Source organism: Accipiter gentilis, chromosome 24, assembly GCF_929443795.1.
Source record: "Accipiter gentilis chromosome 24, bAccGen1.1, whole genome shotgun sequence".
Classification (NCBI taxonomy): domain Eukaryota; kingdom Metazoa; phylum Chordata; class Aves; order Accipitriformes; family Accipitridae; genus Astur; species Astur gentilis.
In genome coordinates this window covers 22,905,258-22,932,927 of record NC_064903.1, presented here as the reverse complement: position 1 = coordinate 22,932,927, position 27,670 = coordinate 22,905,258, and the positions used below count along the sequence as shown (strand labels likewise).

General features: G+C 42.6%; 1 protein-coding gene across 1 annotated transcript in view; it reads right to left on the bottom strand.

Annotated features, from left to right (window-relative positions):
• The window catches only part of BRWD3 (bromodomain and WD repeat domain containing 3), a 64,026-nt gene extending 37,183 nt beyond the window's left edge, over nt 1-26,843 (bottom strand). Inside the window, exons 1-11 of the mRNA XM_049827275.1 lie at nt 26,602-26,843; nt 26,401-26,459; nt 26,204-26,233; nt 25,777-25,836; nt 16,823-16,973; nt 14,256-14,354; nt 6,966-7,126; nt 4,907-5,128; nt 3,179-3,279; nt 2,397-2,467; nt 1,137-1,237 (exon numbers count right to left, since the gene is read on the bottom strand). Coding sequence (XP_049683232.1) covers nt 1,137-1,237; nt 2,397-2,467; nt 3,179-3,279; nt 4,907-5,128; nt 6,966-7,126; nt 14,256-14,354; nt 16,823-16,973; nt 25,777-25,836; nt 26,204-26,233; nt 26,401-26,459; nt 26,602-26,638 — 1,092 coding nt within the window. The 5' untranslated portion in view covers nt 26,639-26,843. The remainder of the gene's footprint in view (nt 1-1,136; nt 1,238-2,396; nt 2,468-3,178; nt 3,280-4,906; nt 5,129-6,965; nt 7,127-14,255; nt 14,355-16,822; nt 16,974-25,776; nt 25,837-26,203; nt 26,234-26,400; nt 26,460-26,601) is intronic.
• Between the last annotated feature and the right edge of the window lie 827 nt (nt 26,844-27,670).

Genomic DNA, 27,670 nt, shown 5'->3' with positions numbered 1-27,670 from the left:
GCTACATGAATTTGCTATCTTCACTCCCACTGACGTCTCTAGCTCCTGATAACCAAGTGCCCAGTTCAGGATTTTTTTTCAGGGGTGGGCTGACAGCAGTCTGTGGTATGAAGAAGAGCAGACTTTCAAAAATAAAAGGAATTACGGTTTATTCCAAATATGAACTGCTGGATATAGAAAACATTTTTTCTTTTGTGAGCAAAATACTTGTTAGATTTGTTGGTTTGGAGGTCTGAGACTTAAATGTGAGAGCCATGACTCCCACTGAAGTTCAGTGAATCAATTTAGACCTCAGCTTTAATCCATAAAATATTGTTAAGGTAGGTAGCTGGGCTATTAAGGTTCAAAGACAAATGCTCTGAACTCCTCACAAGTGACAGCCCTATCAGTGTTGCTATAAGCTTGCCTTTCTGATATATTTTTTACCACGCACATAATAAATAATGCAATCATCACCTGCTCTCGGTAACAACAAAGAAATGAAGAAAGATTTGATATTGCTTTAGTGATGCTTCTTTATGGGGTTTCATTAAAACTGAAACATTCAACAGTTTTAATAAAAGCTATCAAGACTCAAACTCAAAAACTATCATTGAAAGTCATTGTACAGATATTTTAAATAGTTTGAGTTTTTACGAAAACCCTTCTGCATTACCTGAGAAAGGATGCTTTTAAGCTTGCTTTATTTTCTAAATGAAATTACCATCATGATCCAAAGTTTGACTGCACACTCTAAAACCAGAATTACTTTGTTTTTTCTTGTTATGCGGATTTGTGGTCACAACTAAAGTTAAATACTCAAGAGTAAATTTAATAGGAAAAATCACATCATGCATGAAAACTGCTTTAATTCTTCATTCCAACACAGACTTTCTTCAAGAATATGGGAAAATCATCTAGTCCCTCAGTTTGCTGGGGGAATGAAATACATAAAGCATATTTTGCACACATCTTCTGCCTCAGAGGAATTTAAAAATAAACATACCACAAATTTTCAGGCATTTAAATACCAGAGCATTGAGAGCCAGCTCAACTCTAAAGACAGAAAACAAGTCAAATAGGATGTACAAAATTGAAGTTCCTGAAATAAGGTAAAGCAGGGAAAAAAAAGATTTGCTTTCCAATTTGTCTCTTACCGTATGAGATTCTAACTCAGCCATTTTCTCCGGAGATTCTGAGCCCAAATAATAAATTCTTATCACGTGGTCAGTACTACCTGTTGCAATGAACATGCCACCTAAGAAAGACAGTGTTTTCTGTGAGAAGAAAAGCCATCCAAGGAACAACTGACTTTAATTACTGCTTTATTGTCAAAGCAGCAAACTACAGTTTTAAACAGAAAATTTCAATGTAATCAAAACATATGTCCTGAACAAAGCAGTTAAGTCTGACAAATTCTGCTTTGTTCTGTATTTTCTCAGACCATATCAGCTTTGAACTATGAGCTCTATGATATTTTCCAGTTGCAAACCTTTCTGACCAAAGGAAAAGAATACTGCAAGTTACAACATTCATCCAACAAACTATTCTGCTTTGCCTCAGAAATTAACACAGTGTTCTTCATCAACCTATGTGGAAAATTAGATGGGGAATAGTTTCATGTTCTCACTGGTAAATATCAATGAAAATATTTAAGCGCACCTTCAACATCTGTTTGACACACATCAGAGAAATTATGTCTGAATCAGGAGTCAGTGATTAAGCTATTTTTTGGTAATGTTTGTTCTATTTACAATATTGCACAAAAAGGGCACTATTGTGTAGTTTACTGCATTGAAATGGTTTTAGTTAAGTCAGGATTTCTGGCTTTAAAAAAGGGATGTGGGCAAGGCTCACATGCCTCTAGAACGGCTCTCAATTTCAGATAGCAAAAAGTAATGAGAAATTACATAATTTTGTTTCTAAAAATCACTATTTTTGATAATTCAAAGCCGCAACAAAGGATGTCAGTTAAGCTAACATTTTCAAACACATCGAAATGATCCTCCTAGAACTTAGCCAAATGTGGAAGATTAGCAAAAGTGTAACCTTCGAACAGAGGCCACCTGACTGCCAGATTTCAAGAACTTTTCACTCAAAAACTTTACAAGATAAAACCTTAAAAGGACGTTACAAAGAAAAATCTCTGATGTGCAAAACAACAGACTGAAAGCATAGTCTTCCTTGGAAGTAAATCAAGACATTTTATCTTATAGAAAAAAAAAAAAAAAAGAGAGAAAAAGCAGCTTGAGGCAGATGCTTAGCATGGAAAATTTCAAACAATCACAATTTGACAGTGCTATAATTAACTGAAAAGGGGTTTAATACCATTTGTATTTAAAAAGAAGTAACAGTCCTGTCAGCAAAGGAATTATAGTTCATAAAATACTTTCAGCTACCTTACAATGCATACGTACCAGAACTGAAAGATGAACAAGATATCTGAACACCAGGCCTGGACCTCTCTGCAAATTTTACAGGGCGATCCCTATATGCAACAACACAACATTTTTACTTTTCATTACTTTATTCCGATGCCGTTCAACAAGAATAGTGCACTGCAGCTCAGCAGGTTAAAGTCAGTTGGCCCATCCTAAGTCTCTTTATTTCAGAATTCTCACCTAAGCTTGCTAAAACTTATTTTTCATTTTAGTAATTTTCTTCCTTAGTTTAGTAAGAAAACTATCATTTTCTAAATTGAAAAGACTATTTAACTTATTTATCACAATACTCACCAATTCAAATCTATTTAAAACAGAACCTGGCGAACGGTTAGTCTAATAACATTTACTCCCTATTAAGTATGAGTTTGATGTCATCTACGTATGTGTGGTGTTCTGATTAAAAGCAAATAAATTCTTCTGCCTGTACATTTTGGACAAGGATTTAGTCCTAAACATAAAAGCTGAAAGTTCTTCCACAACACTGGCTTGCAAAACACAAAACCCAGAAATAATAGCCCTGATCTCTGCCTCCCCTATGGGTTGTAATGCCATAGACTCCCTGAAAGCTCTCCCTGCCCCACACACTGGTATGGCACTCCTGCACAGTGTGTCTATGGGAGAACATATCCCAAGAAACTTGTTTATTGAGAAAGAACATGCCCTTATTTAATTATCTCAGCATTCCTCTCCATGCTAAAACTCAAAATAAATTCGTCCTTTATTCAAGATAATTATAATTATCTAAACAGGCTTACTTAAATTTCATGGTGTTAGCGTGCCACTGCCAGAAACAGATTGTTCCGTCAGCACCAGTAGAAGTGAGGTATCGTGTTGTTCCTTTCCTTGCCGGAGAGAACTAAAAATAAAGTTGTAACAGTTAAACCAACTAATTTCTTTCTCCCCTTACATGCTGGAAACTTGTAAATGGATGTTGATAAGAATCTTTTTCACGAATATATTAGCTTTCTCACCAGGAGTACAGAGAGCAGTATGAGGGATAATCACTGAATCTGAGCTTCCATAAAAATAAAGCTGAGGAAATGGAAACCACCTACATCTTGACTAGCAAGTCTTAGTTTCTACCACATAAAAGTTAGTAAATTGGAGAAGTGAAAGAAGCATAGACCCTTTTAATGGGGCAACAAGATGAGGAATTACTTCTTTCTGTGATAGAACTGGATCAAATATGGTAACAAAGACAAAAATGATTCCTGCATCCAAGCCCAACAAAAAACAGCAGCACAGTAGGACTCCCACTCCCTCCCTATTCCTGAACGTCTCCTCTGCCTCTCTAAGGAACAGGAAATCTTTTCATTCTGAAGTCTCTCACTTTAATTTCGTAACTGCAGCCATACCTTTAAACCTCTGGCTATCTGGTTTTTGATAAAGGGATCAAGCACTGGTTCCTCAAAAAGCCATGACTGATTGTGATTATTTTCTAAATTACCAGAGTTTTACAAAAAGCTCGAGTGATGCATTAACATATCACATTAACAAATAATATACAAAACTAGGTTGTAAAATATGTCTCCAAAACAATCACCTTAAAGTCACTAACTTGTGGTATAGTGAAAATCAGACTAAATTGGAAGTGTAGGCAAGAGGGGGAGAAATGAGACTCCCAGGGACTACTGGAATGTTGGAGAAGACTGTGATGAATCTAAGGCAGCAAGGCTCCAGAAGAGAGCGATTCTCATTTCCCATGTGTTCTTCCCTCTATGTGCATAACCTGCCAAATTGCAGGGATTGTCTTTTTTATCCTGGAATTTTATTTTGTTGGAGGTTTCTGCCTGGCAGTTGTGGTTTTTTTAAAGCAAATAAACTGCAAATTACTAGCCATTACTGACTGTGCCACCACTAGACAACTGGATGCCAGCAGTTTAGTCTTTTTTTCTTTGTCCTGCTCTGCTATTGCTCACTGGGCACTTGCCACACAACTGAAATTGCATGGGCGCAAACACAGATTCTCTGGAAACCCTGATCTGTGCTGTACTGCGGCTGCTGCAGTGTCTATGTATGGTACAATATCCAGAACGGCTCTTTATGGTACAGGCTAAGGTAACGAGCAAATAAGCAATGTGAAATAAGGATTTTCAGCTGACAGTATTCCTCTGAAATATAAACATTCTCTGCGAACACACGACTGTTGGTTCAACTGCTATGAAAGGACTACCACCAGAGATGCCAGCCATGTCTCCCTGGCTCAGCTAGTTGATCTGATGCTCTCGGTAGCCATGCATTTGCTAGATCTAAGGAAGCAGCAATGGGACCACATAGTTAAAGGCAGCTGGAAGAAGCAGGATCATCCCCTCAAGCAGTTGTTGGCCACTGCGCAGGACTGAGTTTGCCAGGAAACAACTCCCTCGAGTTGGGGCAAATCTAGGCGCCAGAGATGAAAAGATATACTTGATCCCCGATTGCTAATCCACATCTCTTAGTACCATTTTAATTCAAGGGTTTAGGAAAAAAATGTCATTCCTTACCTGTATGGAAGTAATGGAAGCTGAATGGCCCTGCAGCACTGCAACTGGGGCACAGGTTCGAAGACACCATACTCGGACTACTTTATCACAACTGCCTGCAGCAAGCAGCGTGTTCTCGTAGTTAACAGCCATGTCAGAAATTTCAGCTGAGTGTCCTCGCAACGTTGAGAGCAGGCGCCCATCATCTGTAGCCCAGATTTTGACCAAACAATCATCTGACCCCTAATGGCACACAAAAATTTCCAAACATGATATAAAATAACATACATGTTTTATGTGTGCATAATACACATGTGCACTGTAGACAAACAGGTATCTAAAGCACTATTGCATCATGAACCTGCCAGAACAACAACTTCAGCGGTATTCCACAGAGGCACAACTACCTGAGTTTGGGAATCACTTGTGGGGTCAGGGATTTAAATATTTATAAAACAGAAGCCACTCTCTTATGTTTCATACTAAGATATGATTACTGCTGTTAATACAACTCCTCTCAGTACAGTTCAGTAGTAACTAAAGTAAATTTAAGAAGATAAAATGTTTCATTACATACTACCAAAAGACCTATTTATCTGTGTGAGCCAGATCATGCCAGTAGTAAAATCAAAGTGATCATAAGACTTAAGCTCTAAGGAAAAAAAACACTTAAGCATCTGAGGGATCTCAGAGCCTCTGCCATGCTCCTGGAGCTGTAAGGCAGCTGTACCATAAGGTTCAATTTCTGTTAACAGAAGAAAGTTGGACCACTTAAAGAAAGAAACCGTGCAACATCACATGCAACTGAAATGCTACGTCAGTGAGATTTCAGTTCCAGACAGGACACAATTCAAAAGCATATCCAATGCATATCACTGTAAAATATTTTTACTTATAGTAGCAGCTACATAATTTCATACTCAATCCCAATATTACCAAGAATTTTTAGACAGTTCACAGACCTTTCCACTATTCAGATACTACAAAGAATACTAACACTAGGGGGCTAGGATTGCTACTATATATTCAGGAACATAACACAACAAAACTAACTGCAATATCAACATCATTTGACTTTAAATTACATTTTATTAACTGCAGCTAAATTCAAACACAAATCGCTAAGTTCTTCATATAACTGCAGATGAGAAAGATTTCTTTATGGCATAAACAAAAATGGAAAGGCCCTCACCGTGACCCAGAGTAATTATCATTAACAACATCTCTATCTGACCAATTTATGAGTGGAGAAGCTAGCAAGAACACAAAGGCAACAATTAGCCTGCCAGATAATCTGTTTCTAAACTCCTATTGATAAGAGAGGAGGGCAAAGACAAGACAAGACAGTGATTAACATTAACAGTTAAAAGATGCATTATTAATTTGAAAAAGCTGTTAATTTTTAAATATGCACAACAAAAAGCAAGGGCAGTATCACAGAAATGTATGTTAATATATTCTGGAGAAAAATTTAGAATAATATTCATATATTCACTGACATACTACAAGTTCTAGAAAGTAAATTTAGATGAGAAGTAAATTGCAGATGAAGTAATGAGGTCTTCTATTCATCAACAAGTTTTTACTGAAATGTAAGGAAAGGATTGCCAGCATTTCCAAGATTACCAAAAGGTAAAACGTAGTTTTAAAAAAAGTGCTAAGATTTAACCCAGCAAGCAGCATGCAAATTAAATCCAAATCCCAGAATACTGCAGGTGCCATTCAGCAAGAAAGATGATAAATAAAGAAGAATGAGCACATGTCTCAAGTGAGGGTTGCAAGCTTTGGACCGGAACAACCCTGCTGTAAGGTTCTACATGGGGAAGCAAATAGCTGACTAAGTTTCAGTCTACCAGAGCCGTGAGCAATTTTAAAATACCAAGTCAAGTGAAAAGTGAAAATTAGCATAGAAAGAGATGGGTTTTCCATACATTTAAAGATTTTTCTTCCCTTCTTTTTCTGGAAGCCATGTCTGCATCTCAATCAGTGACTAAAAGGCTGTTGCAGGACTCAAGAAAGAAAGAAAGAAATCAAACCAAGCAAAGCAATCTTCCAAGAAAAGTAAAATTTTTAAACTTACTGTAAAAATTCTTCTCCCACTGCGATCAAAGGCTATACAATAAACAGATGATAGATGTCCCAAAATCCTCTTATGCATTTTCATGTGTTGGTAGGTGGACGTTGGGAACAAGTGGCTGAAACGTCCATATCCAGTTAATTGCCTGGCAGAAATTATATTTACTGGGAGAGAAAAGCAAAACAAGAGGAAAACTAATACATTAATTTTGACCAGAGCTCAAAGTAAATAAATATTAAATCAAATATAATATTTGGTAACAGCTTTATTATTATAATCCATAAATCAGAGCCCCTTCCACCTTATCAGAACATTCTGTACAGTCTTGTAAAATGAAAGCCCTCTCCTGATGAAGCCTTTCAATATCTACCACACCACACACACTGCACCTGCTTTCTTATACAAAAATTAAAGCAAAATAAAGAGTTCCCATCACAGCTAGAAGTTATTCCAAGTGTTCAATTCATGAACAGGCAACAGGTACATTTATTCTATATGGATTTGGCAAACATGGTATTAGTAACATACAATTTCCTTAAAACAATTACGACAAATTTATTTTTGGAGTATAATAATAGTTTAAGTGCTTTTTTTGTGATCAAAATCCTTCTTTGAAATGAGTTCCAGATCATACGTGAGGGTCAATGGTCTTCCACATGTTCCTCACAAAACCTCTCTCATTATAAGCAGCAGCAGCAACATCGATGCATTTCTATGGCAATGTAACTGAAGAATAAGAAATATGTGGCACCAATGGAAAAAGCCCCAGTCAAAAGAATGGCAAGCACAAGAAAAAACTGCAACAACAACAAATTATTTCATATTGCTAAACCTAGGAGTCCTTACAAGAACAGCCTGAAATCTAAATACAGAAAAACATCATGTAAAAAAGCACTGTTAGCAGTTTCACTGATCATAACTATGAATCTTTCCACTAGACAAGAAAAGGAGAAAACAGGCACTCATGTGCCTTTGCTGGCTTATGACTGTAGAACAAAGAAAGATCCTAATTCTAATCTTTGATTTGATGCATAATCTGAGATCATTTGGGGTATTGAATTTCACCTATCCTAATTTATACCACTTGAACTTTGGATTTTAAAGTTTTGAGAGTTTTGCTTCAATGGCACTTAAGGATCTAACATTGCTATATCAGTGGGTTTCACTGAGTCCTTGCGATAGCAGGCTCCCTGAAGAAACCCCCTTATCTTGTCTACTGCACATTGAAGTAGGCAGGGCTTCACAGGATCGGCACGAAGCTCTTTAGTGCCTTTCAGTCCTTTAGTTTAAAAGTACAGTGAACAATTTGACCCATTTTCTTAACTGTATCAACGTATCATTGCCTATCCACACAAAAAAGATTATGGAACATGTTAAAAAAAAAAAATCTACAAAGTCAAGAAGCACCATTTCAAAGGGTTACTAACCCATAGCACTTCTGTAAATTTATGCAATTGAAGTATTTATATGCAAGCAGAGAGATAAATGGGCAAGGAAAATAAATTGTTTCCAGATTTGCAGAAAGTATTTTCATTTCTCAGTTTTATGCTCTGAAATTTGGACTATTTTTAATCACTCAATGCAATTGAAACACTACATACGAGAAAAAAAAAGTTCCATAAAAGGTGTAGATGCTTGCAAAAGTCGTCAGGCTCCCAGCGTGACCTCACCTTCAGTCAATATTTGTTTTTCATGTAAAAACACATATTCAGCAATACTAAAAAAGCAAAACACACTAAACCAAATTAATTTACTATCGACCTACTATTCAATTGATACCTGATATTATAGAGGAACTGTTACATGAAACTGTCTCCACTAGCAAAGTAAAAATGAAATCTTTAACCCTTTTTCCCCACAGGAAGGGACAGAGATCCTGTAGTGATAAATGCTGTACAAAGGTACTGTCAGGTTTGCCTACACATTACTCTATTTACTATTTAGGTATGCCATCTTAAAATTTAAGTTCTTAAAAATGTTACACCTCCCTTTTCCCCACACTGTGGACACTGTTAGGACAACACAGAGATGTAGTCATTTAGCAATATGGTAACTCTGCTGTGCCTTTCAATGCTTAAATCACTTAAGTACATAATAACAGTGTATCTGCCTTTAAACAATTTCAAATGTCTTTGAACTTTTTTTTTTAAGCACACAAAGAACCGCGTGAATCAAAAAGGTATACTTGCATCTCAAAATATTCCCAATAATCACACCACCTTCTGCGTCCTACAGTGTTCCTATGCAATCCTTCTGAAAATTTACCGCTGCTGTTTGCTGTAAATCACACGAAGCAAATTCTAAAAGGTACAGCGAATAGTCAGGCACCTAACTCACACAGCCTTTCATTTGGCCCTTGGCGCCCAACTTTTCCGGTCAATTCCCAGACTTGCAATCAGTTCAGCCTCAGAGGACGTGAAAGTAATTTCACTTTTTTCTGTGTCTATTTCCCTATTTGCACAATGGGGACAAGACTCCTCAATCTCCCATGGATAATTAAAGAATAAAAAGCACTGCTTATGAAACGCTTCAATCACAAGTTTCAGAGAAATACAGAACTACTGCTGTGCCATAAGGAGTATCATCTTTATCAAAGCAACAGCATCTTTGAACAAAAAGTAGCATGTATTCAATGTATCTGATCCTCACTATAAAAATGCTTAAGGCATACCAGAAACCTATGCCACACACACAAAGCTGTGACCGAGATTTTTGTCTTCCCACACTTTATAAACTATCACTGCCTTCAAAGGCACTGCAAAGTAAAAACCTGCAACGAAACAAAACAAACCACCCCAGTTCCAGTTCTCCTATTTTTTGGTGGAAGATTAATACACAATATCTAAATAGGGAATTACCCACACATGATAAAAATCCCCATTAAGTTTGTTGTCTTCAGTACAGTAAAGTTATTGCACTCATAAGGCCTAAAAGCACTAAAAAACCACCCAATTCCCACACAGAGAAGTAGCAACATAGTAGCCCTAAAAACTTTTAGCAACCTATCTAATTAGCTGCTGTACTTCATGCCATATTGGGTGTAAGAGCTGCCAAGTCTACCCCCTCACTATTCCCTGCCAGGAAAAACTTTCAAACTGCATTGATGTTATTTCACATAAAAAGTGAGCACATCTAGCCTTCTTGTTAAAAAAAGTAAGTTAGTTTTGTCCACAAACAGAAGGGCCGCCTTCTCAGATGAAGTTCCTCACTTCCAGCTGCTGAAATGACTCCTACCTAGGTACAGAAATGCCTCTGATGCTGCCGTGAGAGGTGGGCTTTCTCTCCCTGCTCCCACCTCGGCACCAGCACAGCCAGCTCCTGGCATGCTGGGGAAAGCCGTGGCTTACAGACACACACCAGTGCTTCCTCAAACTGCCAACCTGTTGTACTAACCAAGGGTGACATGGTAAAATGCATGCATTTTTCTGTTTCTTTCTCACAGTCCTTGGTCCTTGAAGATCACACCTTCAGGAAAATTAGAGTTCTTAGTGCAAGTATGGGCACAGTTGCAGGGGGAAGAGGGGAGTCATATACGCTGTACAACAGTAATTCTTCAATCACAATCCATTCTACTAGCAGTAACAGCACAAATGTAAAAACCCTTGCAAGAAAGCTCACCTAGGAAAGATAAAACCAAAACCCTGCAACAATAACCCATGAGTGAAAACGAAATTTAAAAAACAATCATCAGACATCACAAATTTCAAAGTTAAGTCACAGCTTCAGAAGGAATTAAAACATTTCAGCATAGACAAAGTCACCTAGCTGCAGCGGTTTTCAAACTGCTTCAATTCTTCCTCTCCCTATAAACCCTTGCCTCACTCCAGTTTTTGCAAGGAAAAAATAGAAAACAGAATAGTGGTACAAACATTTGTCTTAACAATAGTTTTTCTAATATCAATGCTGATGACTTCACATACTATTTTACCCTCTGTAATGAGCACTACAACTTCATAAAGAGGACATAACGTCTTACATAGTCAGGACATGTGATGAGTAAGCTGTGACCTCATCGCAGGGCCTGATCAAGCATGAAGATTGGGTACCACTCACAGTGTGCAGAAGAAACACAAGTCTTAATTTCGTAAGAACCCTGGGAAATAAACACAGTTGGCTCACACATGCAAAATATCTTCTCAGAGAGTGGATGTGTGGCCACAAAGACAGCTAGACCCAGTAAAAGCACCAAAAGAACAAAGTGTTCCAGCTTTTATAGCTGCTGACCTCACGGAACTCATTTACAGCAGAGAAACATCATTGATTTCTGACCTCATCAGAGCACTGCTATTTGGCAGGCCTAAGGTAGCTGGATCACCTTGACTGTAAATTTCCATAGAGCTGAATTGCTTGTTCATTGAGACTATGCTATGAACTTTCTGGTTTCAAATTCTCTGTTATTTTCACTAACAACAGTTACCCACATAAAGATTTTCATACTTGGGTTAGAACAGCTCTGGTAATCAGCAAAAGAGGGAAAACAACCTTCTTTCTAATCTGCTTTGTGTTGCTTGCCAAAAAAAAAAAAAAAAAAAAAAAAAAAAAAGTCCTGACAAAATCAAAGTAGTATTCAAAAGCAAGTTTATCATATGTGAGTAACTCCCATTGCTGAGGTACTGTATGACCAATCTTTCAGCTTGCTGACTGGAAGAGCACAAAGGGAGTCCTAAACATACCACTACTGCAAAACCTGCAAAGAAACAGTCTAAAAGACCATCATCACTGTATTCACCTTGTTATCCTGTCAGCAGCATAAAGCTACGACAGCATTTTCCCTTCCTCTCCTCCCCCAGCAGATCACCACAGTCCTCCAAGACTCAACACACAAACAAAATGTGCCTGAGAACGACTTCCACAGGTCAGCACTTTCTCGGAGACTCCCCCAGCCAGAAGATTCCTGGCTCTGCACAAACATGCTGGGAAAAGGCAACACTGATTTCTTGCTCCAGTTCCACTGTCCATGACCTTTTATTTTGGAGTACAGATCAAAATGTCGCATCCCAACCCCAACCAGATGGAAAGGCAAACCACTGCAGCTACCGACTCTTCCAGCTGGGAAGGCAACCACAAGTAATCCCATTCTCACAGCAGAAAAACACACTTCTGGTGGTAAGCTTAAATCTTTATTACTGGAAGGGAAACAATGTAAGAATATTTTTAGCTGCTAGTTCTATACCTTATTTACCAGTCTACACTGGCAATTACATAATCATTACATCTCACTCATGAACACAAATTATTATGGGTGTCTATTACTTCAGCCCAACTACTTCAGCAAGTAATTCCAGAAAACTCAATCTGACTAAGCCAGCACACTATGGGAACTCACAATTATGCCAGAATATTAAAGAGGCTGGGCATACTTCTTCATCTTGTATTTTAGAACAATACACACACACACTGCAGCATCTGTGGCTGTCACTACTCACTAGAAAAAAGCACCCATTTTGCACAAATATACACAAAAGAATTTTGTGACTTCCACTTCACAATTAACAATGGGAAATCCCAAAACCAAACTCCTGCCTCCTGTACAGCTTAAGTATAGTCAACTTCTTATTTTAATCTTTAGATGCATTTTCCTCTCCTACTAGTAGTTTATGTATCTACACCAAGGAGGACTGTATTCTTCCCAGAATCAATACTTATAAAAATTCATTCCTGGCTATAAAAGACCCTTTTCCATATAACACCTTTGTATTTCTTAAAAAATGATTCATAGGAAAACACCAAAATCAACAAATCATTCTGTTCTCTAAGTCACTAAACAGTCACCAAGCAAGCAGCGCAGACCTTTGTCATGAAAGCATGACAAATGCTGAAGTCCAATCTGCTAGTATGGTTCATTAATAATACTGCATATTCCAAAAACACATGGTCCGATTCTCCTCTTATGAAAGAACTGATCCAGGAGTCCTTACAGAAATACAACTACAGAAGTTGAGTGTGTGCAATAAATCTATAATCCAGCCTATTAGTAATCCATCAGCCCAACTGCTAACAATAAAATAACTGCAGAACCAGCCTAAAAGAATAAATACATAGATATGTACAGAAGTAACCATACTAATATATGATAATAGTTTTCTTTTTTTAACGTCCACGGTATGACTCATAAATTATCTGACAAAAGCAGGAAAAGTACTAACGCAATAGTTCCCTATGCACTAGTTCCAGGCAAATGGCCATTTCTTTTTCATACAGAAGACCCATAATTAACTTTGCTATTCCATCACACTGCTACCACAACACCACAGACCTTATGCAAAGCGTGCTATCGATTTCAACCACAAACAGCCCAGGCTTTGTCACTTTTGTGTCTGACAAAGATCAATTTTTAGTAATGAGAGAGAAAGTGCAGAAGCACAAATAGAGGAACAGACATGGTAAAAACAGAAGACTGCCATCAGCATCCCTACAGCTCCGAAGGGATGGGAGAAACATACGTGAATGGATTCCCTAAGAAACCAGAAAAAGTCTATGTATTTGTACAAACACTAACATGGTAAATACAGATCAAATACCCTAATAAGACACAAATCATCACCAACAGGACTTATATTTATGCCTGTAAGAATCAAATTTGTTTGCTATAAAAATAGTTAATGAAAGTTCAGACCATACAAGGAAAATACTTTTCAGTTCAAGCAAAACAGAGAAGCTCTTTGATGATATGTAAGCTGAATGCCTACGTATATCTATGCTTTATACAAGTTCTTTATCTAACTATGTGGACAAGTGAAACTGAAGTAATACAAATGTTGGTTTGGTGATTATTTCCTTTTTGAAGAGGGATGTTGCAAGCCATCTGTTTTTTGTCATAATCGAACTAAAGTGAATTCTTGAGTCAAAAAAGTTCCCTGGGAGCCAGGCGCTTTGTTCTGGCTAAGATTCCTGAAGGAAAAGATTGTCTACATGCTCCTGTGACCATGCCTATTCAATATTATAAGCATATGTACATATTATGTAGGTGTAGAATAAAAAAATACTCAAGCACATTGCTCTCTGAACAGGAAGTTAACGTGCAAAGCTTTTCAACTTGGCCGCAATGTTTTAACATGTGTACACACATTATGGAATATCCAAGCCTAAGTAATACGAAAAGGGTTATTCTGTTGTCAGTGAGAAACTTTTTTCAGACTAATTCACAGTGAAATGTCAAAAAAGCCATTAATGCAAACCCATACTAGTGTTTCACTCAGTAAGAGTAACTTTCAGCTAGAACAGTAATAAAAATACAGAGAAGAAAAAAAAAAAAAAGAAAAAAAACCACCTTAAGTATGTTTCAGAACTCACCCACGTTCGGTGGTTTCCCATAATTTACAGGTAGTTCGGGAGGCCGGCCCCTGTGAAGAGCTGCAAATGCAGATCCTTTCCATAGCGTATGTCTGAAGTCTGTACCAGCAAGATTAAGAGCAGGTTAGTGAAACAATCGGCCAAACCAGGTCCAGATGACCTATTCTTCTTAGAATCAAGAGCATCAAGCACCACTTCCAGCATCCCAAAATGAAATTTTGTCTTTTTAAATAGTTTGTCAGAGATCTAACACTTAAAGGAGATTGCTACTCTGATTTCTAGTTCCTAAGCTATGTAACGGTAAATGGTTTCAGTGTATTTTTGTTTCCTCTTGGTGAGTAGGGAGCCTAAACTGACGGAAAGAAAAAAGAGAATGGAAAAAAGGGGGTGCACTTTATATTAAGACAAGATTGAACTTCGGCATGCTTTTAGTCCTTCGGCAATCCCAACACATACAGGACCTCTTCTTATGAGCTGTACATTTGAGAACACACATACATGCACATATTTGCTCCCTGAAAGTGGGAAAAGTGAGATTTTTTTTCAATATATCTGTTTTCCTGCAATTGGTGGCAATATGCCCTTGTTTCAGATTCTCCTCTGCACCCCACCCCCCAAAAAAAATTGTTTTTAAAATGAAGACTGTTTTCTTTAAAGACTCTCCAGCTATCTGCTGCCAACTGGCCTCAGAGAGCCTTCTCTCTAGAACAATAGTGATTTTTCTGAGACTGTTCAGAGTGCCTCAGAAATTAGACCTGGACTTCTTCCATTTCTGGCCATCTGGAAAGAGAGAAATGAGCTTCCATGGTGAATAAGGACTGAAACAGAAGGATAGTGCCACAGATTGGTGGATCTGTGTATCACCCTTTAGATCTCTGAATATGGAGTGCACAAGCTTACGTGACCCAAAGAGACTCCGGAGAGCACCTTCTGATTAAAATCCAAACTGTACCACAGAGTATTACAACCATACACATTAAAAACAGCACTCATACTCTCTAAAATAGATCAAAATACCTATAAATACTAACAGTAAATGGAAACTTCATACTGATGCACAACTAGAGGGAGCGGAAATCCATGTATTTCAACTTTGAAAAAGGTATGGTGTTTCATATTAGTGAGCGTGGTTTACACACCAAATGGCACAATATCACAGCACCTTTTTCTGAAGGGGAAAAAGCTGCACCATTAATCTAGTAGAAATCTCTTTGCAATGAATTTATCACACGGCTTAGGAAGCACTGCATCTTTCAGTGATTCATCTAGCCTCTGTCCCCTAATTCACCTAAGAAACTTCTGTTTCCCTGCACAAAAATGTTTATTTTCTCTTTACATTTTGTTGCTGTTTTCTTCTAAGATGCAAACTGAATGTGAAATGAAGGAATGTTTCTCTGCAGACCTCCCTGCAAACCTCAAGTTCTCCACCCTGTTATAGCAAAGCATAGGCCAAACAAGACTCAGCCCCAAAACTTTGCGTAAGGAAATGTGTTTGCAAACAGCACACCCCTCCAGGTGATATCCAGTGGATCAGCATAATGCTACAGTCCTTGTTAGCATCAGAGTGTGACTTCACAGCATGCAGTAAATTAAGTGCTCAACTGCCACTGAAACAGGAAGGTCCTGCTCTCCCATCCCTGCTCCTCTCCCAGAATGATACTCCTGCTGCCTGTGCCACCTCTAGCACTCTGATCCTTCCAAGAGCTAATTTAATTCGCTACAACAGCAATAACAAATTTTGCAACATTTTAGCTCTCTGAATCAGCACATCACAGGATCAAGTAAGTTCTGGCTCCTACAAGGACAAAGTGGCAGGGACGTGGAGTGAGGAGGAAAGGGAGGAACCACTCTTTTCAATAGCAGATGGCTCTCAGATCTGTTTAGTTTTAACACAAAACTGTGCTCTCAGGATCATTATCTCAAGCAGAGCAGTTTTTCAAAAGGAGTAGGACTGATGCTCTATTCATGAAAGGAAAGGGGACTTTCGTTCAAATTAACTTGAAGCAAGGACAAACAGGAATTACCACGGAAGACTCAGTCTCGCCTTCTCCCACCCTCTAACTGCTGCCCCAGATGCCAGCCTGCCCTTGAAGCCGACACAGCTGCCTGCGTGGCCAGGGAATCAAATAACAGGAACAAATGGAACAAATCAGCCTGAAAAACAGCCCAGCAAAATATACAGACTGCTGGGTTATTTTAGACACAGGCATGTGTAAATGAAAAAAATGGCTATATTTCAGATGGATCAATTCTCTAATCCAGTTCATCACACAATTTACACAAACACCAGTCCAGCACAGTGGGGAGGAGAGGAAGAGGAACCAAGTAGCAGGATCAAGCAACTGTAGGCAAGAACTGCTTAAGATGGCATTTTCAACCAAGGAAACATGTATGTAACAGAACCAGCAATAACTGCATTTTAGCAAGACTGCAACAAGAAAGCTGACAAGCATAGGAGACAAACCAGGGTTCATGCAGACATACACAGATACCACAATATGAATGGAAACAAAAGGGGGTTTGATCATAAAAATAAAAGTCAATCACACATAAATTGAGAATCTTACCTTTTGCGGCCCTTAATAGAGACTGGCGCCCGACACCTAGCAAAGTCTGCACACCTAGGACACTCTGTGGGATTTCCTTGTCTAAAAGGGGTCCAAGTCTCTCACAGATCCTAAGAAGATAATCCGGAGGGATGTGTGCATTGACAGCCACCTAAACATATAAATAACACAGATGTTTGAATATTGTTTTATTCTTGCTTCTAGCGGTATTTCTCTGTTTGGCTCGTATTTAAGTGTTAAAGTTACTGAAATCAAGTCTAAACCCCCTGAAAACTCCCTCAAAATTAATTACACCAAAGATGTCTTTTAAAGTGACATGGAGCACTGAAAAAGTCAGACCAGAAATTTCAGGTGGTAGTAGCTACAGTCGTGATTTAGGATACCCCTTAATAACAAACAAAACCCTCTGAAACTCAAGAGTTCCCAGTGCAGTACTCTGATCAAACAAAGTACTGCCTGGGGAGTTTTTTTAAGCCTTTTTTACCCTTCAGTTCATTCTTTTCACATTTCTTGCTTAGCTGAAACACCCTTGCCAGACACTCACATTATTGTAAGAAGCACACGTGCTAAAGCCTAAAACCCCTAAACATTATCCTAAAAGCAATACCCAGTCTCCAGTTTTTAGCTCCTGGGAGTAGGTATCTTGAAGACCCACACATGTAGTCTCCTAATTTGTCACGTCGAGAAAACATTCTTCTTTTTTCCCTTTAGACCGAGACTGTTTTCTATGGAGACGCAATAGTTTTTCTGACAGTCTGTTCAAATAGCAACTAAACTGTGCCTCATCATCCAGAATGTCCTGCACTTGCCTGACTTTTACTATATTTACTAGCTGGCATCAAAAACGCAACATCAGAGCTTACTTAGCCCCTTTTACACAGGACATACAGCTACACCCATCTCCTTTTTAAAGATCGACAGTAACACGTCACTCAGCTCTTAAGTACCTGCGATGGACGATGGAAAGAATAGTTGCATTAGAACTATCTACAATTTTTTTTATCTGTTGCAGTACTATGAAGAAAGAGTTCATCATAAACCAGTTTTTTTTGTTTTACCAAGCCACAAACTAATGCCAAATAATACTAAGGCTGACCTGAAAGGGCCGGAACAGTGGTCATTGTAAAGAAATAATAGCAGACATGTGCCTGCACACACCCCTCTCTCCTGCATGACCACTTCATGTGTGTCCAGTGACAGGGCAGTTCCCTCCTGGTGGGATAGGACAAGTTTTTGTGCAGCTGCAGTGAGCCAGAATGATTCCCCAGCCTGGCTAAAACCACAACCAAGCTCCCCTCTGCATCAGCTCCGGCACTCATCTACTGCGGAGGGAGCCGTTTCAGCTCCCCTGGCTAGGAATGCTCACCCGGCAAAAGAAGGGAAAGGTTTTCTGCCAGGTTTAGCAAAGCTGACTGTGATTCAGGGAAGCGTCAGAGGTGGTGGAAAGGAAGGAACAGGACCAATTCTTTCAACAGCAGAGCCCAGGTATCCTGCCTACCCAGACCCCAAGGATATGCCCAGCTCCTGCCCCAGCACACCGGAGGGAGTGGCACACATTGGGAAGGAGGAAAAGGTAAGTACTTCACTCAGACCTGCTGCCAAAACATTGTTCGCTGAACTATGTCATCAAACAGATTATTACTACTTGTCATTGGGAAATCGTTCGTTCCAATTGGGCAACAGCAGTGGTGCTACGGGGCTCAAGGCAGTGAGTCATGTGTTGTATAATGTAATCACCTGCACCTCAAGCAGGATCAACACCATCCCACAAATAAGATTTTAAATTAAAAAAAAAAAAAAAAAGGAAAGGCTTTTCTAATGATATATACAAATTATCATTTAATTAAACCCAACCACAAAACTCTTCCAATCCAAATGGAATCTCTTACAGAAGAGAGACAGGCTTCCCCACACATCCTTTCAGTCACTGCATGTTAAAGATATGGCTGTGGCCTTTTGATGGAAACAGAAGAATTGTACCTCTGCAGGAAAGATAAACCTGATGACTGCATTAACATGGTCCCATTCCATGACTTTTCATACTGTGAGCATCAAGGAATGACCCCATGTTTGCGCTCTTGCACTGACTGGTTTCTCCAGCCATTCTAACTTCTCCCCCACCCCACGCCAAAATCATAAGAGTTCCAAAATTATATTGGTACCTTCCCAATTGTACAGCCAGTGAAGTTTGGTGTATAAGCATGAATTGTCTTTCATTGTAAATTACATGATATAACACAAGTCAAAACGAGATAAAAGGATTATCCGAACTTTTGTATTTGCCTATTGTTCTTAGTCATTCCTGAAATATTATAAGTGTGTTAAAGCTACAAATTATTTTATTACCCTGCATTAGCCTCCCTTCAGTATGTAAGGGATCTGAGAGGATCTGAAGCAATGGCGATTCTAAAGAGAGAATCTGTAATTTAATAAAATCTGAGTACGAAATTCTTATTTTACATCTCTGATAATTAGCAATATGCTTCTCAGCCAACAACTGCCAATTCTAGCAATTTATCAAGCTTAAGATTAAAAGATTAAAAAGAGTAACCAATCCAGAAGCTGTGGAATTTTACATTTTGCTTCTAGGGTAGGAAAAAACCTAAACCATATCACTCTTTGGAAATATAAAATTTCACAGAAAGTCCAAACTGTTCTCCTAGTGTAATGCAGCAAACCGCTTCCCTTTTCACTCAGGAGCTCGCTGGTGTTGAAGTATTGCCGCTATTCTATGTCTAGAGAGAGGTGCTGAATTAAGCCTGGCAGCAAATATCCTACTGTGGAGACAGAGCACAAGTTATTCAACAAGCAGTGCTGAGTAACTCAGTGCATCTACTCAGAAATGGAAAGGCATTTTGTTGCTTAAAGATCCGCAAATTAAGCCACAGTTTTATAAAGAACAGCAGAGAGACCGACCACCAACACCTGTGCGGACCGGCCAACATTCAAAGATGAAAGATGTATGTGCCAGACTCACGGAGCACGTGGCAGTTATCTGCACATGCCTGGTGGCAGTTTGCCTGGGACATCCAGACGTTAAGCAGCTCAGGGTACCAGACATCTGCTTGATTGCTGCCCAGACCAGAAAAATTGGCAAATCCATCATGGAGCCAGAGTTAAATCGGCACAAGTGAGCTGCTGAAGCATCTAGATTTTAGCGCGTGGTTTTATTCGATTGTAAACTTTTCTAAGCGACATTTAACATGAAGCATATCGCACAGACGAGGCACATATCAAAGTGACCATTCACTTTACTAACGTGCCCTACTCACCAGATTTGCCACCTGTAACCAGAACCACGCCATACTACAGAAGAAAGGCTGTACCATACTTCTTTCCCTGCACACTTTCATGTTTCTACAAGACAGAACAGCCCAAACAAGCGGCCCTTAATCTGAATATTATCACTGTTGTTATCACCAAACAGCTACATAGGCAGGCAGCAATAGCAGCAAATTCTCCTGGAGATTTTTTTCCACAACTTCCAGATAAAATGCTTAAACTGCAGCCCAGAGCAAAACAAGCAATTCTATTTTCAGGTTCCCAAAAGAACTTCAAACAAAAATCCTTCCTTTCACCTCTGCGTGAAATAGCTGTAAATGGATTTTAAGTATCCTTCCAAAACATGAAGCTGCAAACATGCAGCTGAGAAAAACAAAGTCTCCCAAACCAGATTTTCATTAAACGAAGGATAGGAAAAGGCAAAGCTCAGCATCAGTTACAGCCATGCCTCTTAGTGTATGCTAGTCCAAACCCCATATGGCAAAACTAACCAACGGCAAGGGTATATTATCACCCCCTCAAATATATTAGAAAATGTTTTTAGAATATTAGAAAATATTTTAGAAAATTATTAGAAAATTAGAAAAAATTAGAGACAAGTAATACAGGCCAAAACCATGCTTAACAAGAGCTTTTAAAAGAGCATGTTAAAATAACACAGAAGAGCTGAAAAAGCTCTAAGGGAGAGCAAGTTCTGCACCCTGGGATAAACTATTAAGAGAAAAATGTTTTGTTGCCTTAAGATGTGAAGGACCCTGAAAGGTTAAAATGTGAGAACACAAGAAAGCCACAGCACCACAGAAGAGTCCCCTGATGCAGTAACCATACAGGTCTCATGGATCTAAAAACTTTCAAGATTTGGGCAAAGAGAATCCCTTCTTTAAAAAAAAAAAAAAAAAAAAAAATCTACGTAAACAACCATGGGTGAATGTAACACAGTCATGACTGCTTGAACTGGTATATGCAAATAAGTTGCTACAGTGATAAGCAGCTGCAAATAAAGAACTATTAGTGAAGTCACGCCAGGCCTAGGAGAAAGTCATACCCCTAAACCTGTTTATACTTCTGTTGTTGGAAGCATTACCATGTAATCTCAAAGACTACTGAGGCAAAGGGTCCTCACTGGGCAGCTAAGACCACAGGCAAGAAACTTGTTGATCCCTGAAACAAAGAAAATTCCCTGGTATGACTGCCAACAATTTCTCCTCCAAGGAAGGTTTCAATAAACAGGAAACAAACAAACAAAAAAAAAACCTCTTTGTGATTACTACTTATAATAAGATGTCTGTCTTCCCAGGGATCGGAACCAGATAGCTCTGAAACATCTCTTTTGGGAAGCCCAGTGAAACATTGCTTCAAAGGACAGACTAAACTTGATGCAAGAGCTGCATAATGGAAGCAACACAGGCAGCAACGCAGACCTTCGAAGACGCCTTCGTACCCAGTCCCATGTGGGCAGGCAGGCAGTTGTGCATCAGCAGCAGATTTCTAACCTCTAGGCAGTCGTACGACACTTCTCTCATTTGCCAAAATAACAATCAATTAAGAATCAATTGACAACTGTATCAAGAAGCAGCAGAGGAGACCAAGAGGACCAAGGCAGCTGAGCAAGCAGGAAATTACTCAACACCTCAAATATGGAATCTCAGCAAAAGAAAGCTCAGATACCGGACTTGCACAAGATGCCAACAGTATGCAGATACACATGAATTTAAAATGCCATTATCTACTCAGCTTCCCCAGAGAGAACGGGTTGGAACTACCATGCTACCAGATGACATTTTCCCGAGGTGACAAAACCGTAACATCTCTCTGCTTCTAATGCTGGGATTGGCAATATCTATAAATAACAGCACCTCAGACTCATAGCTAGTTTTAGATCAATGCAGATGGGTAAGGCAGAAACTCAAAGCCAAAGCCAGTAAGCTCTTCCACACCAGCACAGCCGTTCACGGATGCAAACTCTCCACTGTCCAACAATAGCTGATTTTCTGTTTTTCCTGAAATTATACTTATCTTCAGCACCAAGACCAAAGCGGGCTGAGCCAGAAGAGACAGCCCATCAAAAAGTTCCTGAAAACCAGACCAGAGGCAGTCATCTTTATCAGGAACAAAGAAAGATAATTTCAAAGAGCAGGCCACTGGAGACTGTTCTGATAATCTGAGTTGGTTCAGCTTGACTCGTCTGTACAACTGCTGACTCCGCACTGAACTGCTACGGTTAATTTAAAATAGGAGTACTAACTGCGTGCAAGTTTGACATACTTCAGGCCTTCATAAGTAGAGCGAGAACCCTCCCCTTTACAAACCCATTTCATGTCTCAAGACCACCGGCAGTCAGTAACAAAGTAAAAACCGCTCTGGAGTACACCTGGACAATTACCTAGACAGGCAGCCACATGTTGCACATAAAAAGTACTCCAAAGTAGAAATAAGTGGAAAAGACAAAGGGAACGCAAATGCACGTAAACTAGTATTCTCTGCGTGGTTTTGCTCGCTAGGTACGATTCTTATTAGCATGTCTTAAATTACTCTTCTGCCTTGCAGTACCTGACATTTAAAGTAAAAGACCAAATTCAAATAAAAAAAAGAAAAAGAAATCTCAACAGAGAGTTTTCAGATCTTGACTAAAAGCTCGAGTGAAGTGGGAGTAAACATTCCCTAGATAAAAGTCACCTAGTAGGCGATTTGGTTGTTACATCTTTATTGTTTCCAAAAGCCCCAAGAGCAATAACAACATACTCAATAGCAAGAGTATCGGTCTATTTTCTGAAAAATACCAGCGCTAACCTGAACAGTCAAACTGAGAATGGAAAACAAAGTTGAAACCTCAGCAATTAGAACAAGGAATACTTTGTCAGATTGGCCAAAGCAGAATACTGGGCAAACAAACAAAGAAAAAAAAATATCAGACTTCTCTGGGTTTTTCAACTCTCATTGGGTTCTATTATCTCAGGCCTGCCTGACCAGTGTAGTTGCAACACTAGGCAGACATTGTAACTGAATTTGGTTTTCTGTCTGTAAGTGTTGAAAAAGGAGAAACGGGTAGAAAAACACTTTATCTCCAATTGCTAGCATCTGTAATTTATTTTTGGTTCATTATGTGACTGAGATAACCGAAATGAAGGTCAGAGTTATTTGTGTTCTTCACAACCCTGGCCTTGTTCTAAACCAGACGTTCAGACATCTAGCTAGCCCTGAAGCCGAGTAGTTTGGGTTAATACACAATCATCTGCACCCAAGGTCCAAATTCCAAATATAGCAGAGACCCTAAGCAAGGAGAGGAAAAAAGGCCTTTCTTCAACATCCTCCACAGTGAAAGCTTCAGTCTGAGGATTAATAGAGAGAAGCTCAGTTCATCCTACCCAGCACCAACCTGTCTCACTGTAACGATTCCTTTAGAGTCCTGTTCCTTACTGTAAATCATGTTAAACAGTTAAATAATACCAGAAAAAAGGCAATCTAAAAGGACTGATTACTGTCGATTAGTTTAAGATGGAATAAAAAAAAAATCTCATACTTATTTTTGATAATTCTATACAGCAAGAAGGAATCTCCCATTAATTCCAAGACTCTCTTTACACCAGTTTGTTTCCTGTTTCTGAAATTTCAAAGAAAAGGACACAGCTTCAACAATGCTATCTAATACACAGAAAGAAGGGTTTAAGGCTTTTCTATCTGTGCCCCATAGAATGAATGGAAAAAATGTATACGTTAATGTAACTGATTAAGCAAAACCAGTATGTCTGAAACCAGACTTCATGCTGCCACTGTTAATATTCCTCTCGGGTACCGGGTGCAGTCACAAGCTAAGCCTGAAACAGCCTATAGTTAGATTTCAGGTTCTCAAGGAAGACCGTACAGCATTAAAATTTATTGAATGCAGTACTTACTCCATGTCTGTTCACTCAATATACAGTCCCGGAATTATCCACAAGAGGTATGATGAAGCATAACATTCTTCTTAAATTCTTAATACACTTTGGAAAGGGAAAGCCAGCAGGTACAAACGCCTCATCTTGATGCAAGGAGCTCTCCCATCTGCATCTGAGCTCCTACAATATTGCTAGAGTGGAAAACTGACTCTTGAGCAAGCTACAAAGCAGTTTGAGCAACAGCGATGTCAAAATTCCACATCACCATTGCACTGTGCGAGATGGTACTTTCAACTCCTTCCAGGTGGGGAGACAGTGATGATCAAACCGTATGCGGTTTATCAATATTATAAAAGCTATTAGTAAGTTTACAGCATTCCAACTGCTAAATCACCGCCATACGTTATTACCCAGAGCTCCTAGAAATGAAAACAAGGCCATCCGCACCCTTTGGAAACAAATCAAAATGACTTTTCAGTCCCGCTGCTTTCACACGGAGGCTGGTAAGAACACGAGCATCTCCAGGCCCCCCCACGGGAGAAGGGCCATCCCCACGCAGCCGGCCCCTTGGCAGCACGGAGGAAAGCTGACCTTTCTCAATGACAGATACTCCTATGGTTTATATCTAGCAAACGCAGCCACTCCACGTATTTCACAGCCGTTTAATAGTTTCAACGTCACATTTCCTAAAAATCCCCCCCCCCCTTTTTTTTTTTTTAAGGTATATTAAAGCAGGCCCAGCCGCCCCAGTGAGAAGCAGGGTTGTACCAGAGCCTGCCGCCGCAGGCCAGGAATCCCTGAACCAGACCAGCAGCTCTGACCGGCGACGGGCCCGGCGGCACGTCGACATGTAATCCGCCCCCCCCCCCCCCTTTCCCCGGCCCGGCCCGGCCCAGGCCCCGGCGCTGCCCGCCGCCCCCCGGGGCCGGGCGATGACAGGAACCCGATCCCGGCGGCCTTCTTCCAGCCCACGGGTGCCCGCTGTGTTTTGGCCACGCCGACGCTTCCCCCTCGGGCGTGGGCGGGTGGGGGGGGGGGGGGGGGATACCGAGGCCTTGTCAGCCCCGAGGCCCTGTCGGCGCCGCTCGCCGGCAGCCCGGGGTGGGGTAGGGGGGGGGGGGAACGGGACACGACACCCTGTCGGGGAGGCGGCAGGGACACGGGGGTTGCCAGAAGGCGGCCGGAGCGCCTCAACATCCCCGGGATGAGGAGGCCCGTCAGGACAACCGCCCCCGCCCCGGCTGAGGAGCGGCGGCGGCCGAGGGACGCGGGGAACCGACACCCCCCCCACCCCCCCGCCCCATCCCGTCCATCCCTGCCAGTTCCTCCGCGGCGTCGCAGCCAATCAACTACCGCCTTCCATCGCCTCCCGCCGCTCTTCGGCTTGTAAGACGCGGCGCCATTCGCCGGGCTGGGTCCCGGTACGTGCCCTCAGATAACCCTCCCGGCCCCACAATAGCACGTCGCAGTCAGTCACGGCACCAAGCAGCCCCCCCCCCCGCCGCCATACACCCCCCGTCCCCGTCCCGCCCCGGTGTGTGTGTTCCGTGTCGTGTGTCCCCCCCACACGGTCGGCTCCGGCCCGGCCCGCACCCCCCCGCGGCCCGGCAGCAGTCGCGGCCCTCGGCGGGGCTCAGCCCGTAGCCCCCGTGAGGGAAGACGGGCGTGAGGAGGAGGAAGAGGAGGGGGACACAGCACGGGACGGGGAACGGCGCCCGGGGCGGCGGCGGCGGCGGCGGGGGGGGGGGGGTGTGTGGGGGAACTTGTCGGGGAAGTCGTGAGTGAAACTTGGCTCACCAGGTCCTCGAAGCTCCGGCGGTGCTCCTTGCCCTGCCAGTCCAGGCGGCGGGGGATCAGCTGCGGGAAGGAGAGAGGGAGGGTGGGAGGAAGGGGACGGGAGGCGGCCGTCCGACCCCCCGGGCCGACCCAACGCGGAGCGACCCCTCCCCGGGCTGGGCGAGGGGGAAACCCCCCCCCCTCCTCCTTCCCCAGCCCGCCGGTGCCAGCCCGCCCCGGGGAGGAGCCCCTCCACCGCTGCCCCCCACAGCGGGGGCACCCGCGCATTCCCGCAGGGTCTCCCGGAGCCCCGGGAGGAGATGGGCCGCGTTAGACGGGGACAAGGCAACCCCCGACATATCCCCCCCCCCTCCCACCACCACCACGACCACCACACACACACACCGTCCCGAGGGCTTCCCCCGTCCTTGCCGGGGCAGGCGCTTACCTGGTGCTCCTCCAGCTCCTCCACCAGCACCTGGAGGGGAGACGGACACACAGACACACAAAGGACGTGAGTTCGGCGTCCGCAGATCAGCCCCTTCACACCCCCCGCACCCCCCAACCTCCGCCCGCCGCCCTCCTGCCCCGTCCCGTCCCCGGTCCCAGACCCCCCCCCCCCCGCCCCGCGGTCTCCCCGCTCACCTGGGCGGATTTCTTGCAGGGTCCGGACTGTAGGAACCGGGCGATCAGGTAGTAGAGCTCTGCGGGAGAAGGAGACACGGTTACACGGGGTGGGGGGGCGGCCGGCGGGGCGGAGGGCAGTCGCGTCCCCGTCCGTCCGTCCGTCCTTCCGTGTGTGTGTGTGTGTGTCCCCCCCTCCTCCACCGCTCTAGCGATACCCACCGGCTTCGAGCTGGGTCGGGGCGGCCGCCGTCGCCATCCTCCTCAGGAGGCCCCGAGGGGGAGGGAGGAGGAGGTGGTGGTGGCGGATCGCGCCCCGGGGAGACGCCGCTCTTTACTACGGCCGAACCCCCATAGAGAAAACCCCCGTTCCCCCTACGCGGCGTTGACCCCGATCCACCACCCGCCCGGCTTTCATGGTATCGTCCTTCGCCTCATAGATATCCCGGCCCGGGAGAGTCAAAGCCGCCGAACGGGGGGGGGCGGGGGGGGGGGGGTGTGAGGAGAGGGGGGGGGAGGTGGGGGGGGGTGGCGGTGGTGTGTGCGGGGGGGTGCAGCGCGCGCCGCCCGCCGCACGGGGGCGGTGCGCGGCTTCGCGCGAGGTCGGGGCCGGGAAGTGGAAGTTGGGGGGGGGGGGGCGAAGGGGGGGGGGGGGGAAGAGAGGAAAGCGGCGGCGGGAGGCGCGAGGAAGGGGGACGGGGCGGAAGCTGCCGGCCGGAAGGGGAGGGGCGGTGACGCAGTGGCCTGAGCGGTAGAGGGCGGTGGGCGGGGCTGACGCCTTAAGAGCGACACTTCCGGGTGGTGGCTGGGGGATGGCGGTGGGGCCTTGTCACCTTCCTCTCGCCGCGATTGTCGCGACAGGGGCGGGCGGGCCTGTCCGTGGTCCGCGCGTACCTCAGCCCTCCCGGCCCCAACCCTCCCGGCTCCCTGCGTGGGAGCTGTGTAGGCCTCCAGGCGGCCTGGTGCCCGGCAGAGACTGGGAAATGGAGGCCCGGAAGAGAATTATTTTTTTTTAATTATTTTTTTTTTTTTAAAAGAAAAGGCAGGGATTCGGGAATCTTGGAGCTGCTTGTCGGGGGGGGGAGGGGTACGGAGGCCACGCAGGGCTGCTCTCCATGAAGGCCTGGCTGGCTTCCCTTAAGAAAGGCCTAGCTGTAGGAAAATGGTGCGAGGAGGCGTTATTAGGTACGGGACAGCAGTGCAGTGATCTGCTGGAGGCACAGAAAAACGCGTTTCCTTGGCTGCGTTCGTGAAACCGTGTAACCCACCGTGAACGCAGACCGAGGTGCTC